Below are 15545 nucleotides of genomic sequence, written 5' to 3'. Positions count from 1 at the left end.
CTTTATGATTTCTTTCCTTCTACTAACTTTGGGTTTTGTTTGTTCTTCTTTCTCTGGTTCCTTTAAGTGTAAGGTTAGATTGTTTATTTGAGATTTTCTTGTTTCTTGAGGTAGCATTGTATTGCTATAAAGTTCCCTCTTAGAACTGGGTTTACTGCATCCCATAGGTTTTGGATCATTGTGTTTTTGTTGTCATTTGTCTGTAGGTATTTATTATTTTCCTCTTTGATTTCTTCAGTGATCTCTTGGTTATTTAGCAACATTGTTTAGCGTCCATATGATTGTGTTTTTTACATTTTTTTCCCTGTCATTTATTTCTAATCTCATAGTGTTATGGTTTGAAAAGATGCTTGATATGATTTCAGTTTTCTTAAATTTACCAAGACTTGATTTATAACTGAAAATGTGATTTATCCTGGAGAATATTCCACATGCACTTGCGAAGAAAGTGGAATGTCCTATAAATATCAGTTAAGTCTATCTAATGTGTCATTTAAAGCTTGTGTTTCCTTATTTATTGTCATTTTGGATGACTTGTCCATTGGGAAAGTGGAGTGTTGAAGTCCCCTACTATTACTGTGTTACTGTCAGTTTCCCCTTTTATAGCTGTTAGCGTTTGACTTACATATTGAGGTGCTCCTATGTTGGGTGCATAAATATATACAATTGTTATATCTTCTTCTTGGATTGATCCCTTGATCATTATGTTGTGTCCTTCCTTGCCTCTTTTAGTAGTCTTTATTTTAAAGTCTATTTTTACTTTTATGAATATTGCTACTCCAGCTTTCTTTTGATTTCCATTTGGATGGAATATCTTTTTCCATCCCCTTACTTTCAGTCTGTGTGTATCCCTAGGTATGAAGTGGGTCTCTTGTACATAGCATATATATGGGTCTTGTGTTTTTATCCATTCAGCGAGCCTGTGTCTTTTGGTTGGAGCATTTAATCCATTCACATTTAAGGTAATTATACATATGTATGTTCCTGTTACCATTTTCTTAATTGTTTTGGGTTTGTTTTTGTAGGTCCTTTTCTTCTCTTGTGTTTCCCACGTAGAGAGGTTCCTTTAGCATTTGCTGTAGAGCTGCTTTGGTGGTGCTGAATTCTCTTAGGTTTTGCTTGTTTGTAAAGCTTTTGATTTCTCTTTTGAATCTGAATGAGATCCTTGCTGGGTAGAGTAATCTTGGTTTTAGGTTCTTCCGTTTCATCACTTTAAATATATTGTGCCAGTCCCTTCTGGCTTGTGGAATTTCTGCTGAGAAATCAGCTGTTAATCTTATGGGAGTTGTAGGTTATTTGTCATTTTTCCCTTGTTGCTTTTAATAATTTTTTTTTCTTTAATTTTTGTCAGTTTGATTACTGTGTGTCTTGGCGTGTTTCTGCTTGGGTTTATCCTGCCTGGGACTCTCTGCACTTCCTGGACTTGGGTGGCTATTTCCTTTCCAATGTTAGGGAAGTTTTCGACTATAACCTCTTGAAGTATTTTCTCGGGTCCTTTCTCTCTCGTCTTTGTGGACTCAATTCCATTCCACTGATTGATATGTCTATGATCATGACAGTACCACACAGCCTTGGTTACTGTAGCTCTGTAGTAAGTTTTTCTAATTCCTTTTTAGGTGACTTGGTTTTATGTCTCTGGATATAAAATGGACTAATTAAAATAAATTTAAATAAAACTTAAGAAAGACTCATATTTCATTGTGAATTTATAGAACATTGTGCTTGCCAAATGGCACTCAGTATGTATTTTCACTAAGTAAACTTGTAAATACTATTTACCATAGACATAACGTCATTAGTGATATAAATTTTGAACCATCAGCTAAGTGAAGATGGCATACTTATTTTACTTTCAGTCTGCTTAAATTTCTTTTTTGCTTTCTTTTTAGGTTAATACGATCTGTTGGAATGAGACTGGAGAATATATTTTATCTGGCTCAGATGACACCAAGTTAGTAATTAGTAATCCTTACAGCAGAAAGGTAAAGTGGTTTTAAAATTCTACAACTTAATGAGAGAAAAAAAAAATCAAGAAGCTAGAAATCAAGAAATAGTGAATAATCATGGAGTGGGCATTTGTGAAGAATATCCCTATTTTTCTAAAGTTATATAATTTGGAAGTTATCACATGCAAGTTCCTTAGTTTCTTTAGGAAAACATTAGATTTCATTCAGCCTTTTGACTCTAGAAAATTTAAATATGCTTCATTTTATGCATGTGGATAAAATTGCCAAAAGTGACATTATCTCAATAAGCCATTCTTTGGGGGAAAAATGTGATTTTTTTTCTTTTATGCTCACAGAATCTAATCTTCAGCCAAGCAGTTTAAGAAACTGAATTTTATCAGTTTACAAACAGTGGCTAGGTTCTAATGAAATGCTTCATAACATCCAATTCAGTATACTGGGATATCATATTGAGTTTTAATTTGGATTATGTGCTGATTTTTATTGGCCCTTCTTCTGACTTTATAAGAGTAAGTATACAAATACTTTTATATGAGTGAGAATACTGTAGATTGGCAGACTGAAGTCATATTTAATATTAGCAATCTTACAGAATAAAGTGTTCATGTATTTTTTGTTTTTCTACATTTAAATAGTTAAGATATTTAAATAAATGTTTGTGGTTCTTCAGCCTAAAAAATGGTTTGTATGGAGGCTATCCTTGATTAAAGGACAGGTCATAGTCTTATTTCAGAGATAGCTTTACTTAATTCTCCTGACTTAGCAGAGGGGAGCTTGATGTTTCAGAATCCTGCTTGTCTTAGCTCTGCAATTACTCAGAGAACCTTCCTGGAATAATGTATATGTGGAATGCTTTTTGATAATCACTATCAGAATTTTAATGTTTACAGTATTTAAATCACTCATCTAGATACCAATGGAATATTTTTTTGTTTTGAAAAGATGCAGAGCTTTACCCTTTAAAAAATTTATTTATTTATTTAGCTGCATCAGGTGTTAGTTGCGGCACACGGGATCTTTTGTTGTGGCGTGTGGGCTCTTCGTTGTGGTGCATGGGCTTCTCTAATTGCGGTGCGCAGGCTTCTCTCTAGTTGTGTACAGGCTCCAGAGCACGTGGGCTCAGTAGTTGTGGCGCACAGGCTCTCTAGTTGTGGTGCACAGGCTCTAGAGTGCATGGGCTCAGTAGTTGTGGCGTGCAGGCTTAGTTGTCTTGCAGCATGTGGAATCTTAGTTCCCCAACCAGGGATCGAACCCATGTTCTCTGCAATGGAAGGCAGATTCTTAACCACTGGACCACTAGGGAAGTCCCAGAGCTTTACTCTTTCTTATAAAAATTGTTGTAAAATACGCATTATGTAAAATTAAGCATATTAACCATTTTTAAGAGTTCAATTCACCGACATTAAGTACATTCATATTGTTGTGATACCATCACCATCATCCAGCTGCAAAACTCTTCTCATCTTGCAAAACTGAAACTCTATACCCATTAAGCAATAACCCTTCATTCTTCCCTCCCCCAGCCCCTGACAACCACTGTTCTACTTCCTATCTCTATGAATTTGTCTACTCCAGGTACCTCATATAAGTGTTTATATACAGTATTTGTCCTTTTGTGACTGGCTTATTTTACTTAGAATAAGGTCCTTAAGGTTCATCCATGAGCAGCATGTGTCAGTATTTCCTTTCTTTTTAAGGTTGACAAATATTCCATTGTATGTATATATCACATTTTGTTCAGCCTTTCATGTGTCAGTGAACACTTGGGTTATTTCCACCTTTTGGCTATTGTGAATAATGCTGCTATGAGCAGAGCTGTACAAATATCTCTCCAAGTCCCTGCCTTCAATTATTTTGTGAATATCCCCACTGGAATAATTTTTAGAAGATCTTGTTTTTCCTTTATTTGCTTATTTTAAAAAAATGATAATCACTTTGATGTATGGTTCCCAGTAGAATATGTATATTTGAAAAGTGATTACTCTTCTTTTTCAGTTTGAGAAATGATTAATCAGATAATACTTTAAAAGATTTTGAGTATAACAGTACTTTATAGTTTTCACATAGTGGTTTTAATAGATCCAAATTTGCTGTCATAGTGGAATATTTTTTGTTTTAAAACACTGATGATTCACTACATAGGAAAATAAAGTTTTTTGATCTTGAGTCAGATATTATCTGTTCATATAGTTTTACTCTCTTTTTAAATCCTGTGAGTTCATGGAAAGATTTATCACATATAAAAGTTTTGATACTTTTTAAAAGTAGATTTAATTGTTCCTTATTAATGGCATCATGTCTTAGTTATATATATCATAGATCTCAAATACATAGAAAAGAGAAGCTTCTTTTTTCAAAAATTACAGACTAGTTTATTTGGACCAATTCTCCCACTGAAATCAACTCAAAAATGCTTGATTAAAAACTTTAAAAATTATCCTAAAAGTAAATAACTGTCTTGATAGTAAGGAATTATCAGTCCAAAATGGAAGGGAAAAACGGAATCCAGAGAAGTGAGCATGATAGCCACTTTTTCCCTGAAGATATTTGTCAGTCTTAACATATCTAAACTTTAGTTTTGGTGGCCTTGAAGGTCAAGGTAAATAGAAACAAAGCTCAGGATCCCAGTCAGGTATGGATTCCTATAAGAGACTTTGCACAATATTCTGGGACCCCCAAAGGGCCTCCTCCACAAGGTATAGATGAAAACAGAAGGAAGTTAGCCCTCAGGTAGCCTTGCAGCATCTTCTGTAAAAGAAATCCTGAGCATATGCAAAATTTTTCTTGACTTGGCTTCATTCAGCTACCTTTAGTTCTCAGAGCATAAAATGTTGTTTGTTTCTTCTATGCTTTGCTTCTGCTTTTCTCTCTTTGTGGGATGTTCTGCTGTCCCATGCACCTCCTACCTACTTGGCAAGTTTAATTTCATCCTTCAAGCCTCAGCTCTTATCTGTGATATATCTCTAGCTTACCAAGGCAGATGCAGGCATTCCTTCCTCTATGTTCTCATATTTTATGGATAACTCAATTATTATGTTTGTTTGCATGTTGCTCACCATTAGACTATAACTTCTTTGGGACAATGACCATTTCTTTTTCCTTTTTGTTTCCTCAACACTTAGTAAATTTCCTGTCATGTAGTAGGTGCCCAATAAATATTAGTAAAAGAAAGGCAAGAAGTTTCTGTATTCAGTGCCTTAGACAAAGGTAGGCATGGGTTGGGGGAGGGGTGATTTTTACTAAGAGATTGAAGAGCTAGCATCTTCTATCTAGATACTCCTGGACCAAGCATGAAGGTTTGAAAGTGTTGTATATAATGTGATGCAGGAGGGAAGAGATACCTGCCTGGCCAGATAGATTAGTCAGAGTAACCTGATGTTCAGCAAAGTGATAGACATTACAGCTAGTTCACTTTCACATTTATTACTAATTGAAATTAACAATGTTTTGTTTTGTTCATTTTAGATTAAGTTACTCTGCCAACTTCCACCTCTGTAGGCCATTATTCTTAGATGTTTTCTGAAAAAGTATTATAACGCATTAATCCAAGGAAAGCACAAATAAGAAAATAAATCTAGCTTTCAAAAATTGTAACTGTTTGCAGCTGCACATCTATTTTTAAAAATCGACTTTACTGCTCTTTATCTCCAGTAGCGTGCATATCTGTATTGGTTGTATTGATTCCATTTCAACAATTAAAAACAAATTCCGACCATTGGTGAAATTACTAACTGTATATAGATGAGTACTAGTTCTACCAACAATTATCTATTAATAAATTAGGGAAAGAAGCAGTACAAAATGAAGTTAACATCATTATGCAGGGGTCAGGTAGTAGGTGTGATAGGCTAGATTAAGGAGTTTACTTTTTAGTGTAGTTGAAATAGCTGATCACTAGAGTATTTTAAACATGGAAGTGATATGATTTGTCTTTTTAAAAGTTAGCTGTGGATGCTTTTTGTAGAGTAGAGTTTGAGTAAGATCAGAAGCTAGGAGATAGGAGGCCATTGATGTAAGCCAGAGACTGAGATGAAAATCTCTGAGATTGTAGTTGAGAACGGATGATGGTTGAGGCAGAGATCATGGCATTAAAGGTGGTGAGAAGTAATTTGAAATGTATCTTGGACATGGATTTGCTGGTGGATTTTATATAGTGGATGAGGGAAAGAGAAATGAAGGATGATTCCCTAGTTTTTGAGTTGATCAACTGTGTGGGAGGATATTGATGCTATTAAGATGGGGAATACTAGAGAAAAAGGAGTAAGTTTGGAGAGGGACATCTGAAATCAAGAGATTTGTTCAGAGGGAAAGGACTTCAGTTTTTTACTAATTACTTTAATGGTTACTTTGATTATTTTAATAAAGAAATTTATTTCAATTTTTGAGTGATATGTGATATGCCAGTACACATGTTAATGTATTGAATGAGGTTCCTCCTTTTGTTTCTGGAGCTATACATAAACCTGTTGAATGGAGATAAATCAAATTGTTAAGAATAATGTCTGCTGAATGTGACTAAAGCAAAGTCAAATGCCTATCAGACTAAGAAACTACTTACATTGTATGTAGTGACTTATATATACTTAGATACTTGGTAAACCATGCTGAAATATTTGACAGCATTAAAGACTATGATTCTATCTTGTTTAAAGACTTTACATTAATTATTCTCTGTGTTATTTCTTGTACCTTAATTGTCCAGGTCTCAGTGTCTTATACTTGGAGAGAGGAATGAAAAATTTTTAAACATTTAACAGTTTTTATTCTCCATTGGCTTTGGTTGATGTAGGTGCAAATTCTCTCCTCTTTTTTTATTTGACCTTAATTAAATGTGCATTAATAAGACTTACACTACAGTACTGTATGGTACTCAGCAAATCCTTATTTTGTTCATGACCCTAGCTCTTAGATAAAATGAGGTGACTTAAATACTTAAGGTGGTCAAGGTAAGTAGCTGCTAATATTTATACCAGATCTGTGTTCTGATGTGGTGTTGTACTCTCACTTATGAGTTTGTCAGTGTTATATAGTAAATACTCACTTAAAACCAAACCAGAAATAAAGTTGAAATATCTTTTCCTAAATTTGTTTTAAGATTTTAAAACTGATGAAAAAGTTGAAAGAATAGTACAATGAACATCCACAAATAGATTGTTTAAAAAGTATTTTAGAGTAAGTTGGAAGCATTATGCACTTCATTCATGAATACTTTGACATCTATCTACTAAGAACAAGAACATTATCCTGTATAGCTATAATGCAGTTACCATGGTCAAGATATGTAATATTGAATATAGAGTTGATCATCATTACTTACGGATTCCATATTTGCAAATTCACCTACTCATTAAATTTATTTTTAACCCCAAAATCAATACTTCCAGTGTTTTCCTGGTCATTTATGGCCATGTACATGTACAGAGTGGCAAAAAATTTGAGTTGCCCAGCACATACATCGACACTCACATTCCCAGGTGAGATCAAACAAAGTGACACTCAAACTTCTTGTTTCAAATCGAATACTGTAAACATATTGTATTTTATCCTTTTTGTGATATATTTAGTGTCACAGGTTTTGCATTTTTGTGCTTTTTGTTAGTGATTTCAATGTTTAAGTGGTCCCCAGGTATCGTGCTGAAGTACTATCTGGTATTCCTAAGTACAGGAAGTCTGGGATATGCTTTTTGGAGAAAATATGTTAGATAAGCTTCATTTAGGCATGAGTTATAGTGCTGTTGGCCATGAGTTCAATGTTAATGAATCAACAATACTTATCAAATAAAGTGTCTTTAAACAGAAACACATGAAACAAAGTTACTTATTGATTAGTTGATGAAAATATTGTGACCAGCGCCTCACAGGAACCTAACCGTGTATTTCCGTAGGAGCAGTGATTCAGCACTTGCTGATTCAGTGTTTGTGGTGACTTTACAGAGCACAGCTACCAGTAGTAATGAGAATTGACTATATGCTGTTATCATATTTGTATAATATATACAGTTTTGTACTGTCGACTGAAAAAAATGCACAACATAAAAGTTGAGAAATATCTTTTATTTGGTGGATATACTGAGGACTTAAGCCAGGGAGACAGCCTCTCAGATAGCTCTGAGGGACTGTTCTGGAGAGGTAAAGGAGGAGCCAGGATATATGAGTTTTTGCAAAAAAAACCCTAGGTAGTCAGAACATCAAAAGATTACTGCTAATTAAAAAACCCCAGACATCTCAAGTTAAAGAGCTCTTTGTTTGGGAAGATGCAGGAATCTGGGCTTATTGAAATTGTTCCTTTGCTATGTACCTTAACTATCTATGGTCAGTATCCTCTTTTTCTCTATCTTGAATCCCCTCAGGGTGCACCATTGGGGGTGGCTGCAGAGACTGATGGCTTGATGGCTGGCAGCCTGCTTATCGCTGTTCTGAGTTCCCCTCAGGGTGCACCATCGGGGGTGGCTGCAGTGACGGTTGGATGCAACATCCTTTGTTTACTGATATGGCAGGTGACATTCTTCGTCCATAGTATATTACATATATACACACATAATACCTGCACATATATACATATATAGTCCATGTTCAAATTTTCCCATTTCAGTAACTTTGTCACTGCCATGCCTCCTTCAATCCAGCCCCCAATCCAGCACCACATATTTCATTTATTTGTCATATTTCCTTTGTCTCCTTTAGAACACTTCATTCAACTTTTTGGTCTTTCATGACATTCATATGTTGTTTTATTGTTATATTGACATATCAGTCAAGTTATTTTATAGAATGTCCCTCCATTTGGATTTGTCTGATTGTTTGTTCATGAGTAGATTAACATTAAACATTTTTGCTAGGAATTCTCCATGGGTGGTATTGTAGTACATGATATTAATTTGTCCCCTAATTGGTGATGTTAAGTTTGATCTTTCCATTGTGTAGGTACATTTACCCTTTGTGATTATAAGCTACTGGGGAGTAGTGTGTTGGGACTGTGTGAATATTCTCTTTCATAGCAATCTTTCATACAGTGGTTTCAGTATTCATTGATTCTTACCTTAATCAGTTGTTATAATGTGGTTATCAATAGTGATTTTTAATTCTGTCATTCCTTCTACATTTATTAATTGACATTATTCTGTGAATAAGAGCATTTCCTCTGTCTTTGCCACCTTTTTGAAAAAATTACTGTGGGATTATAGATTTTTATTTTTATTCAATAAATTATAATCTATCACTGATATTCTTATTGATGCTTGAATTGCCCCAGTTTGTTCAGTAAGACATTTTTGGTTGTTCTTTTATTTATTTATTTATTTAAAACATTTTATTGGAGTATAGTTGCTTTACAGTGTTGTGTTAGTTTTGTTCAGTAAGACATTTAAAGTGAACTAAAGCAACCTTGTGTCTGTGTTTTGACATATTCCCTTATTTTGAACACATTTTTTTTAAAAAAGCACACCAGATATTCCCATTGCATTAAATTCCCATTGTATATAATACGTTGTGGGGATGTACCATAATTTATTCAGCCAGTCTCCTGTGTTTTGCTATTATAAATAACTCAGTAAGTAACTTGGTACTTTTTTTTTTTGGTATTATTGGAGGTGTATCGTCAGCGTAAATTCTTAGAAATAGACTTGTCTGATCAAAGGGTTAACGCATATGTGGTTTTGTGAGTTGCTGCTAAATTCCTCTCCATTGGTCTTGTACCATTTAGTAATCCCACCAGAATTGTTTAAAGAGCCTGGTGTCCCCGCCCCCCCCCCCCCCCCCCGCCGCCGCCATGCTCACTTATACAGTATGTTGTCAAGCTTCTGAATTTTTGCCAATCTGAAAAGTGGGAATTAGTAATCTCAATGTAGTTTCAATTTGCATTTCCTTTATGAATAAACTTAGATGCTTTTTCACATTTTTAAGGGCCATTTGTATGTCTTTGGACTATCTCTTCAGATCTTTTGCCCATTTTTAAAAAAATCAGGTTTTGTTGGGTTTTTTTCCCCCTCTCAATTTTTAGACACTGTCGGGGGATTTGGTCTTTTACCTGCAGTGTATGTTACAAATATTAAAATGTTTATTTTAAGCTGTATTTCTGTCACAGGAATTCTGGTCTTTTAAATTATTAAGGAGTTAGAGGTAGGAAGTTCTGCTGTATCCTCATCTGTACCATTTCATTACTTTATGATTCATTTAAATTCAGTTTACTTTTATTTCTTCATCCTGAAAGGGAATAACTTAATAATCATCTAGTAAACAGTTTCAAAAATCAAACAAGATAGTCTTTTTATATTTACTGAGGGTTTATGAATGAGTCAGATACACCAAGTAGGTGGAAATATGTATATTTAATTTTCAAGGCACTGTTGTTGAACCCAAGTTTGTGTGCCTGATGCACAATGAGGCCAAACAAACGTAAATGTCAGAGTTTGGAGCAGAGAAAGGTTTATTGCAAGGGCCATGCAAAGAGAACAGGTGACTCCTGCTCAAAAGACCCAAACTCCCCATGGGTTTCAGGGAAGAAATTTTTATAGGCAGAAATCGGGGGGAGGGCTGCTGGGTGTGTAACCCTCCTCTGGTTGGCTGGTGGTGAAGTAACAGGGTGGTGTTCTAGGAATCTCCAGTCAGTCTGGGGTCCACATGCTTGTGCCCAGCCTGAACTTACCATCCTCCGCCTGGGTGGGAGGGGCTTAGTTCCTATAGAGGAACTCAAAGATATGTATCAAATTGTTATGCACAATCCCTTCTCCTTCCTGCAGAGAACCAGGACCAGTTCCCTTTGCTGTTTCTGCATTTTCTCAGTCTCCTAATTAGTAACTGTTTAATCTGCCCTTTGGAACTCAGGGAAGGCCTAGGAGGCTAAAAGCCTTCTTCCTACAAACAAGAAACAAGGGACATTGAAAGGCTTTTATGCCTGGGACAGCCCCACAGGGTCCTGCTTTCAGTTTCAGTCCCCCGTTTTCTTTGATTCTCCTCAGTCATGAGAGGAACAGGTGTTGGACGAGACAGGGAATAAAATTTAGATAGACAGATTAATCATAAACTCTGCAGAGGAACTCAGTTTTAGGGGGACTCAGTTTCAGCACTATTCCTGTTGATACTTAATCTTCTTTACATCTCAGAGGGAAATAAAGAAAATATGTGAGATTCTGATTTCTTTTTTTTCTAATTATAATAGTTTGGAATCAAATGATATTTTTCCATTTGAGAAGATAATGTTAATGAGAATTTATTCCTGGCTGTGATTATATTGAATTTGAATGTTTCTTTTTAGGAACTAATAAATTACTAAGAACTACTTCCTCTCTGTGTTTTAGGTTTTGACAACAATTCGTTCAGGGCACCGAGCAAATATATTTAGTGCAAAATTCTTACCATGCACAAATGATAAGCAGATTGTATCCTGCTCTGGAGATGGAGTAATATTTTATACCAATGTTGAGCAAGATGCAGAAACCAACAGACAATGCCAATTTACGTGCCATTATGGAACTACCTATGAGGTACAGTATTACTGTGATTTATCTATATGACATATGTGTGTTTGTTTTGTATAAGTGTGTATGTATGTGTAGATAGATATGTGTATGTACATATGTGAAGATTTGTGTGTATGTACACATTCATGTGTAAATAGGTAAAGATATTATTGACAATATCTAGATTTCAGAATTTGAGAAAATGTATCTTGATAGGCTTGTGAATAAAATTAAAGAATAAGATGTGAGTAATAGTAATGGGGTTTGTAATTCCTTGAGCAACTATACTTTAAGCAAACAGGTATCAGCCTATATAGGTGCTTCTTTATGGTGCTATAGGGCTCTATACTAGGCTTTAACTTCGTAACCACTTTCTCACTGTTTTGCATAGAGTCACTACCGGCATGCTTATCAAATGTTCAGGTCAGAAGGGACGCTAGTACAGTAGACAAAAGAATCCGATTCCTAAAGGATATTAATAAACTCAAGCCCTAAACTGAATTAAATGAGGTGAAATGAATCTAAGACTCAATTATACTGCTTTGGTTCAGAAAAATTGCTTACTCTTCAGAATGCTCTTTTATAATTTTGTCATTTCATTTCTTTGTATCAGATGATTCATTGTTTTCCCATATTCTTTTAGCCTGGTATATCTTTTTCCATTACTTGAATTTCAGTTCTTCTGTACCCTTATTTTATGATGTGTACTTATAAAAATAGTGTTCTATAGCTGGATTTTTTTTCTTATCCATTTCTCACAAATTTGGCTTTTAACTGGAGATTTCAGTCAATTTGTTTATTGTGAGTGCTGATATATTTGGATCTATTTATATGTCTTATTATAAGTTTTCTCTTAGAAAAAATTTTCCCCTATTAATTTCCCCCTCCTCTTTTTGCCTTCATTTTGAGTTGCTTGAAGGTTTTGCATTTGGCCCATTTTGTTTCCGCTATTTGCAAGGAAGATGGACATTGATGTTTTACAAGAGTAATTAACAAAATATAAAGTCAATATATAAATTCTCCTGAATGTGCACCTTAGCACATTACAATCTCTTCATCCCTTGTCTAATTTTATATAGATATGTTTTATATTGTTCAGAATGTAGTTATATTCTGTTTTTCCCCTCAAGAATTAAAATATTATCATTGTTTTATTAGTTAGTGTTTGTTTAGATTTACCGACATACTTACCAATACCTTTGGCTCTTCTGTTACAGATTTTCTATGTGGGGGTCATTTTGTACCTGGTCAAGTACAATCTTTTTTTTTTTTTTTTTTCTTTTTGCGGTATGCGGGCCTCTCACTGTTGTGGCCTCTCCCGTTGCGGAGCACAGGCTCCGGATGCGCAGGCCCAGCGGCCATGGCTCACGGGCCCAGCCGCTCCGCGGCATATGGGATCCTCCCAGACCGGGGCACGAACCCGTATCCCCTGCATCGGCAGGCGGACTCTCAACCACTGCGCCACCAGGGAGGCCCCAAGTACAATCATTACCAGTTCATTTAGGTGAGAGTTTGTTGATCTAAAACGGTTTTAGTTTCCTATTTTCCTTTTCTTTCTTTCATTCACTTCTTCCCTTTTCATCCTTTTCCAGAAAATATATTTTTCATGTCAGTTCTTCAAAGGTAGTTTTACTAGATACACAGTTATAGTTTGACAGTTATTTTGTTACAGGTGATATTCCACTGTATTCTGCCCTTACTGTTGAAATTGAGAAGTCAGTCTAATTGTGGTTCCTTTGTAGTTAACTTATCTCTCTTCCTTGACTGAAGGTAATTCTGTTTTTCTTCACTGTTTTTATTTCTTCTTAATTAATGTCACAAGTGTATCAAGGTATGGATTTGCTTTTTATTTTCCATACATGGAATTTATTTATGTTCTTGATCTTAGAAACTGGAATCTTGAAAAATGAGGGAAATTTGTAGTTAGTAAGTCTTTGGTTATTCTCTACCATTCTCTGTATTTTTTTTTGTCCTTTACCTTTTATTTTTTTATTTTTTAATGGATTGATTGATTAATTAATTAATTCACACACACACACACACACACACACACACACACACTGTATTTTATTTTTACAAGAGATAAATAAACTGACACCAAGCATTGTAAATACATGACCACAACAAAAGCAACAATGACTGCAATTACCAAACATGAAACACATCATACTACGTCATAATATTGACATTCAGCCCAGTAATCCTCCACTGTAACAGCTCCTTTACTTTGCAGTGAACATTGATTTGTATATTTTTTGCCTCTGAGTCCTTGTGAGATTTTTTCTTTTTTTATTCAAACAGAAAGTCACAAAAATTATAATCATCCTCATCAGTTCACTCAGTCCCATGTAATTAATTTTTTTAATCTTGATGTTTTGTTAGCACTTTTATGAATTCATCAGTTTTCTATTAGAGTTCTGAAAATGCTTATCCACTCAGTTCAGCAGTATAGTCAGTTACCAGAGAGCTGTACTTGTCAGAGTCTTTTGCATGAATTCCTTGAAGATGAAACCCTTTTATAGGAACATTTTTGCAAAAACATCAGAGTAAACCCAGAACTGTCTGTAATTGACAAAAGACTTAAAATTGACCACGGTTAAAGATTTGATGAAAGTTCATAATAATGCAGTTGACAAGGAAATTTAGTTATTTCTGAGATACACATTTTAAAGTAATAACTAGAATTATGACTTATAACATTATACCAGAACATATAAGATTTTTAGAAATTTCATGTAATGCCTGAAACATTTATATTAACATATTTCCATACAAATAACCCAAAGAAAGTTTAGTATTAGTTGTTTTTTGTTTGTTTGTTTGTTTATACTGCAGGTTCTTATTAGTCATCAGTTTTATACACATCAGGGTATACATGGCAATCACAATCGCCCAATTCAGCACACCACCATCCCCACCCCACCGTGGTTTTCCCCCCTTGGTGTCCATACGTTTGTTTTCTACATCTGTGTCTCAACTTCTGCCCTGCAAACTGGGTCATCTGTATCATTTTTCTAGGTTCTACATACATGCGTTAATATACGATATTTGTTTTTCTCTTTCTGACTTACTTCACTCTGTACGACAGTATCTAGATCCATCCATGTCTCAACAAATGACTCAATTTCGTTCCTTTTTATGGCTGAGTAATATTTCATTGTATATATGTACCACATCTTCTTTATCCATTTGTCTGTCGATGGGCATTTAGGTTGCTTCCATTACCTGACTTGTAAATAGTGCTGCAATGAACATTGGGGTGCATGTGTTTTTTTGAATTATGGTTTTCACTGGGTATATGCCCAGTAGTGGGATTGCTGCATCATATGGTAATTCTAGTTTTAGTTTTTTAAGGAACCTCCATACTGTTCTCCATAGTGGCTGTATCAGTTTACATTCCCACTGGCAGTGCAAGAAGGTTCTCTTTTCTCCACACCCTCTCCAGCATTTGTTGTTTGTAGATTTTCTTATGATGCCCATTCTAACTGGTGTGAGGTGATACCTCATTGCAGTTTTGATTTACATTTCTCTAATAATTAGTGATGTTGAGCAGCTTTCCATGTGCTTCTTGGCCATCTGTATGTCTTTTTTGGAGAAATGTCTATTTAGGTCTTCTGCCCATTTTTGGATTGGGTTGATTGTTTCTTTAATATTGAGCTGCATGAGCTGTTTATATATTTTGGAGGTTAATCCTTTGTCTGCTGATTCATTTGCAAATATTTTCTCCCATTCTGAGGGTTGTCTTTTCATCTTGGTTATGGTTTCCTTTGCTGTGCAAATCTTCGAAGTTTCATTAGGTCCCATTTCTTTATTTTTGTTTTTATTTCCATTAATCTAGGAGGTGGATCAAAAAAGATCTTGCTGTGATTTATATCAAAGAGTGTTCTTCCTATGTTTTCCTCTAAGTTTTATAGTGTCCGGTCTTACATTTAGGTCTCGAATCTATTTTGAGTTTATTTTTGTGTATGGTGTTAGGGAGTGTTCTAATTTCATTCTTTTACATGTAGCTGTCCACTTTCCCCAGCACCACTTATTGAAGAGACTGTCTTTTCTCCGTTATATATCCTTGCCTCCATTGTCATAGGTTAGTTGACCATACGTGCGTGGGTTTATCTCTGGG

At 35.0% G+C, this 15545-nt stretch overlaps 1 protein-coding gene across 8 annotated transcripts in view; it reads left to right on the top strand.

Moving 5' to 3' along the window:
* DCAF6 (DDB1 and CUL4 associated factor 6) overlaps positions 1-15545 on the top strand; it is a 165299-nt gene that overhangs the window by 35524 nt on the left and 114230 nt on the right. For all 8 annotated transcript variants that reach the window (XM_060091305.1, XM_060091308.1, XM_060091304.1 and 5 more), the window contains exons 3-4: positions 1890-1982; positions 11264-11449. In XM_060091305.1, coding sequence (XP_059947288.1) covers positions 1890-1982; positions 11264-11449 — 279 coding nt within the window. The remainder of the gene's footprint in view (positions 1-1889; positions 1983-11263; positions 11450-15545) is intronic.

Source organism: Mesoplodon densirostris, chromosome 2 (assembly GCF_025265405.1).
Source record: "Mesoplodon densirostris isolate mMesDen1 chromosome 2, mMesDen1 primary haplotype, whole genome shotgun sequence".
Lineage (NCBI taxonomy): Eukaryota > Metazoa > Chordata > Mammalia > Artiodactyla > Ziphiidae > Mesoplodon > Mesoplodon densirostris.
The sequence above is the reverse complement of the archived record's forward strand: the minus strand, read 5'-3'. Positions and strand labels throughout refer to the sequence as shown.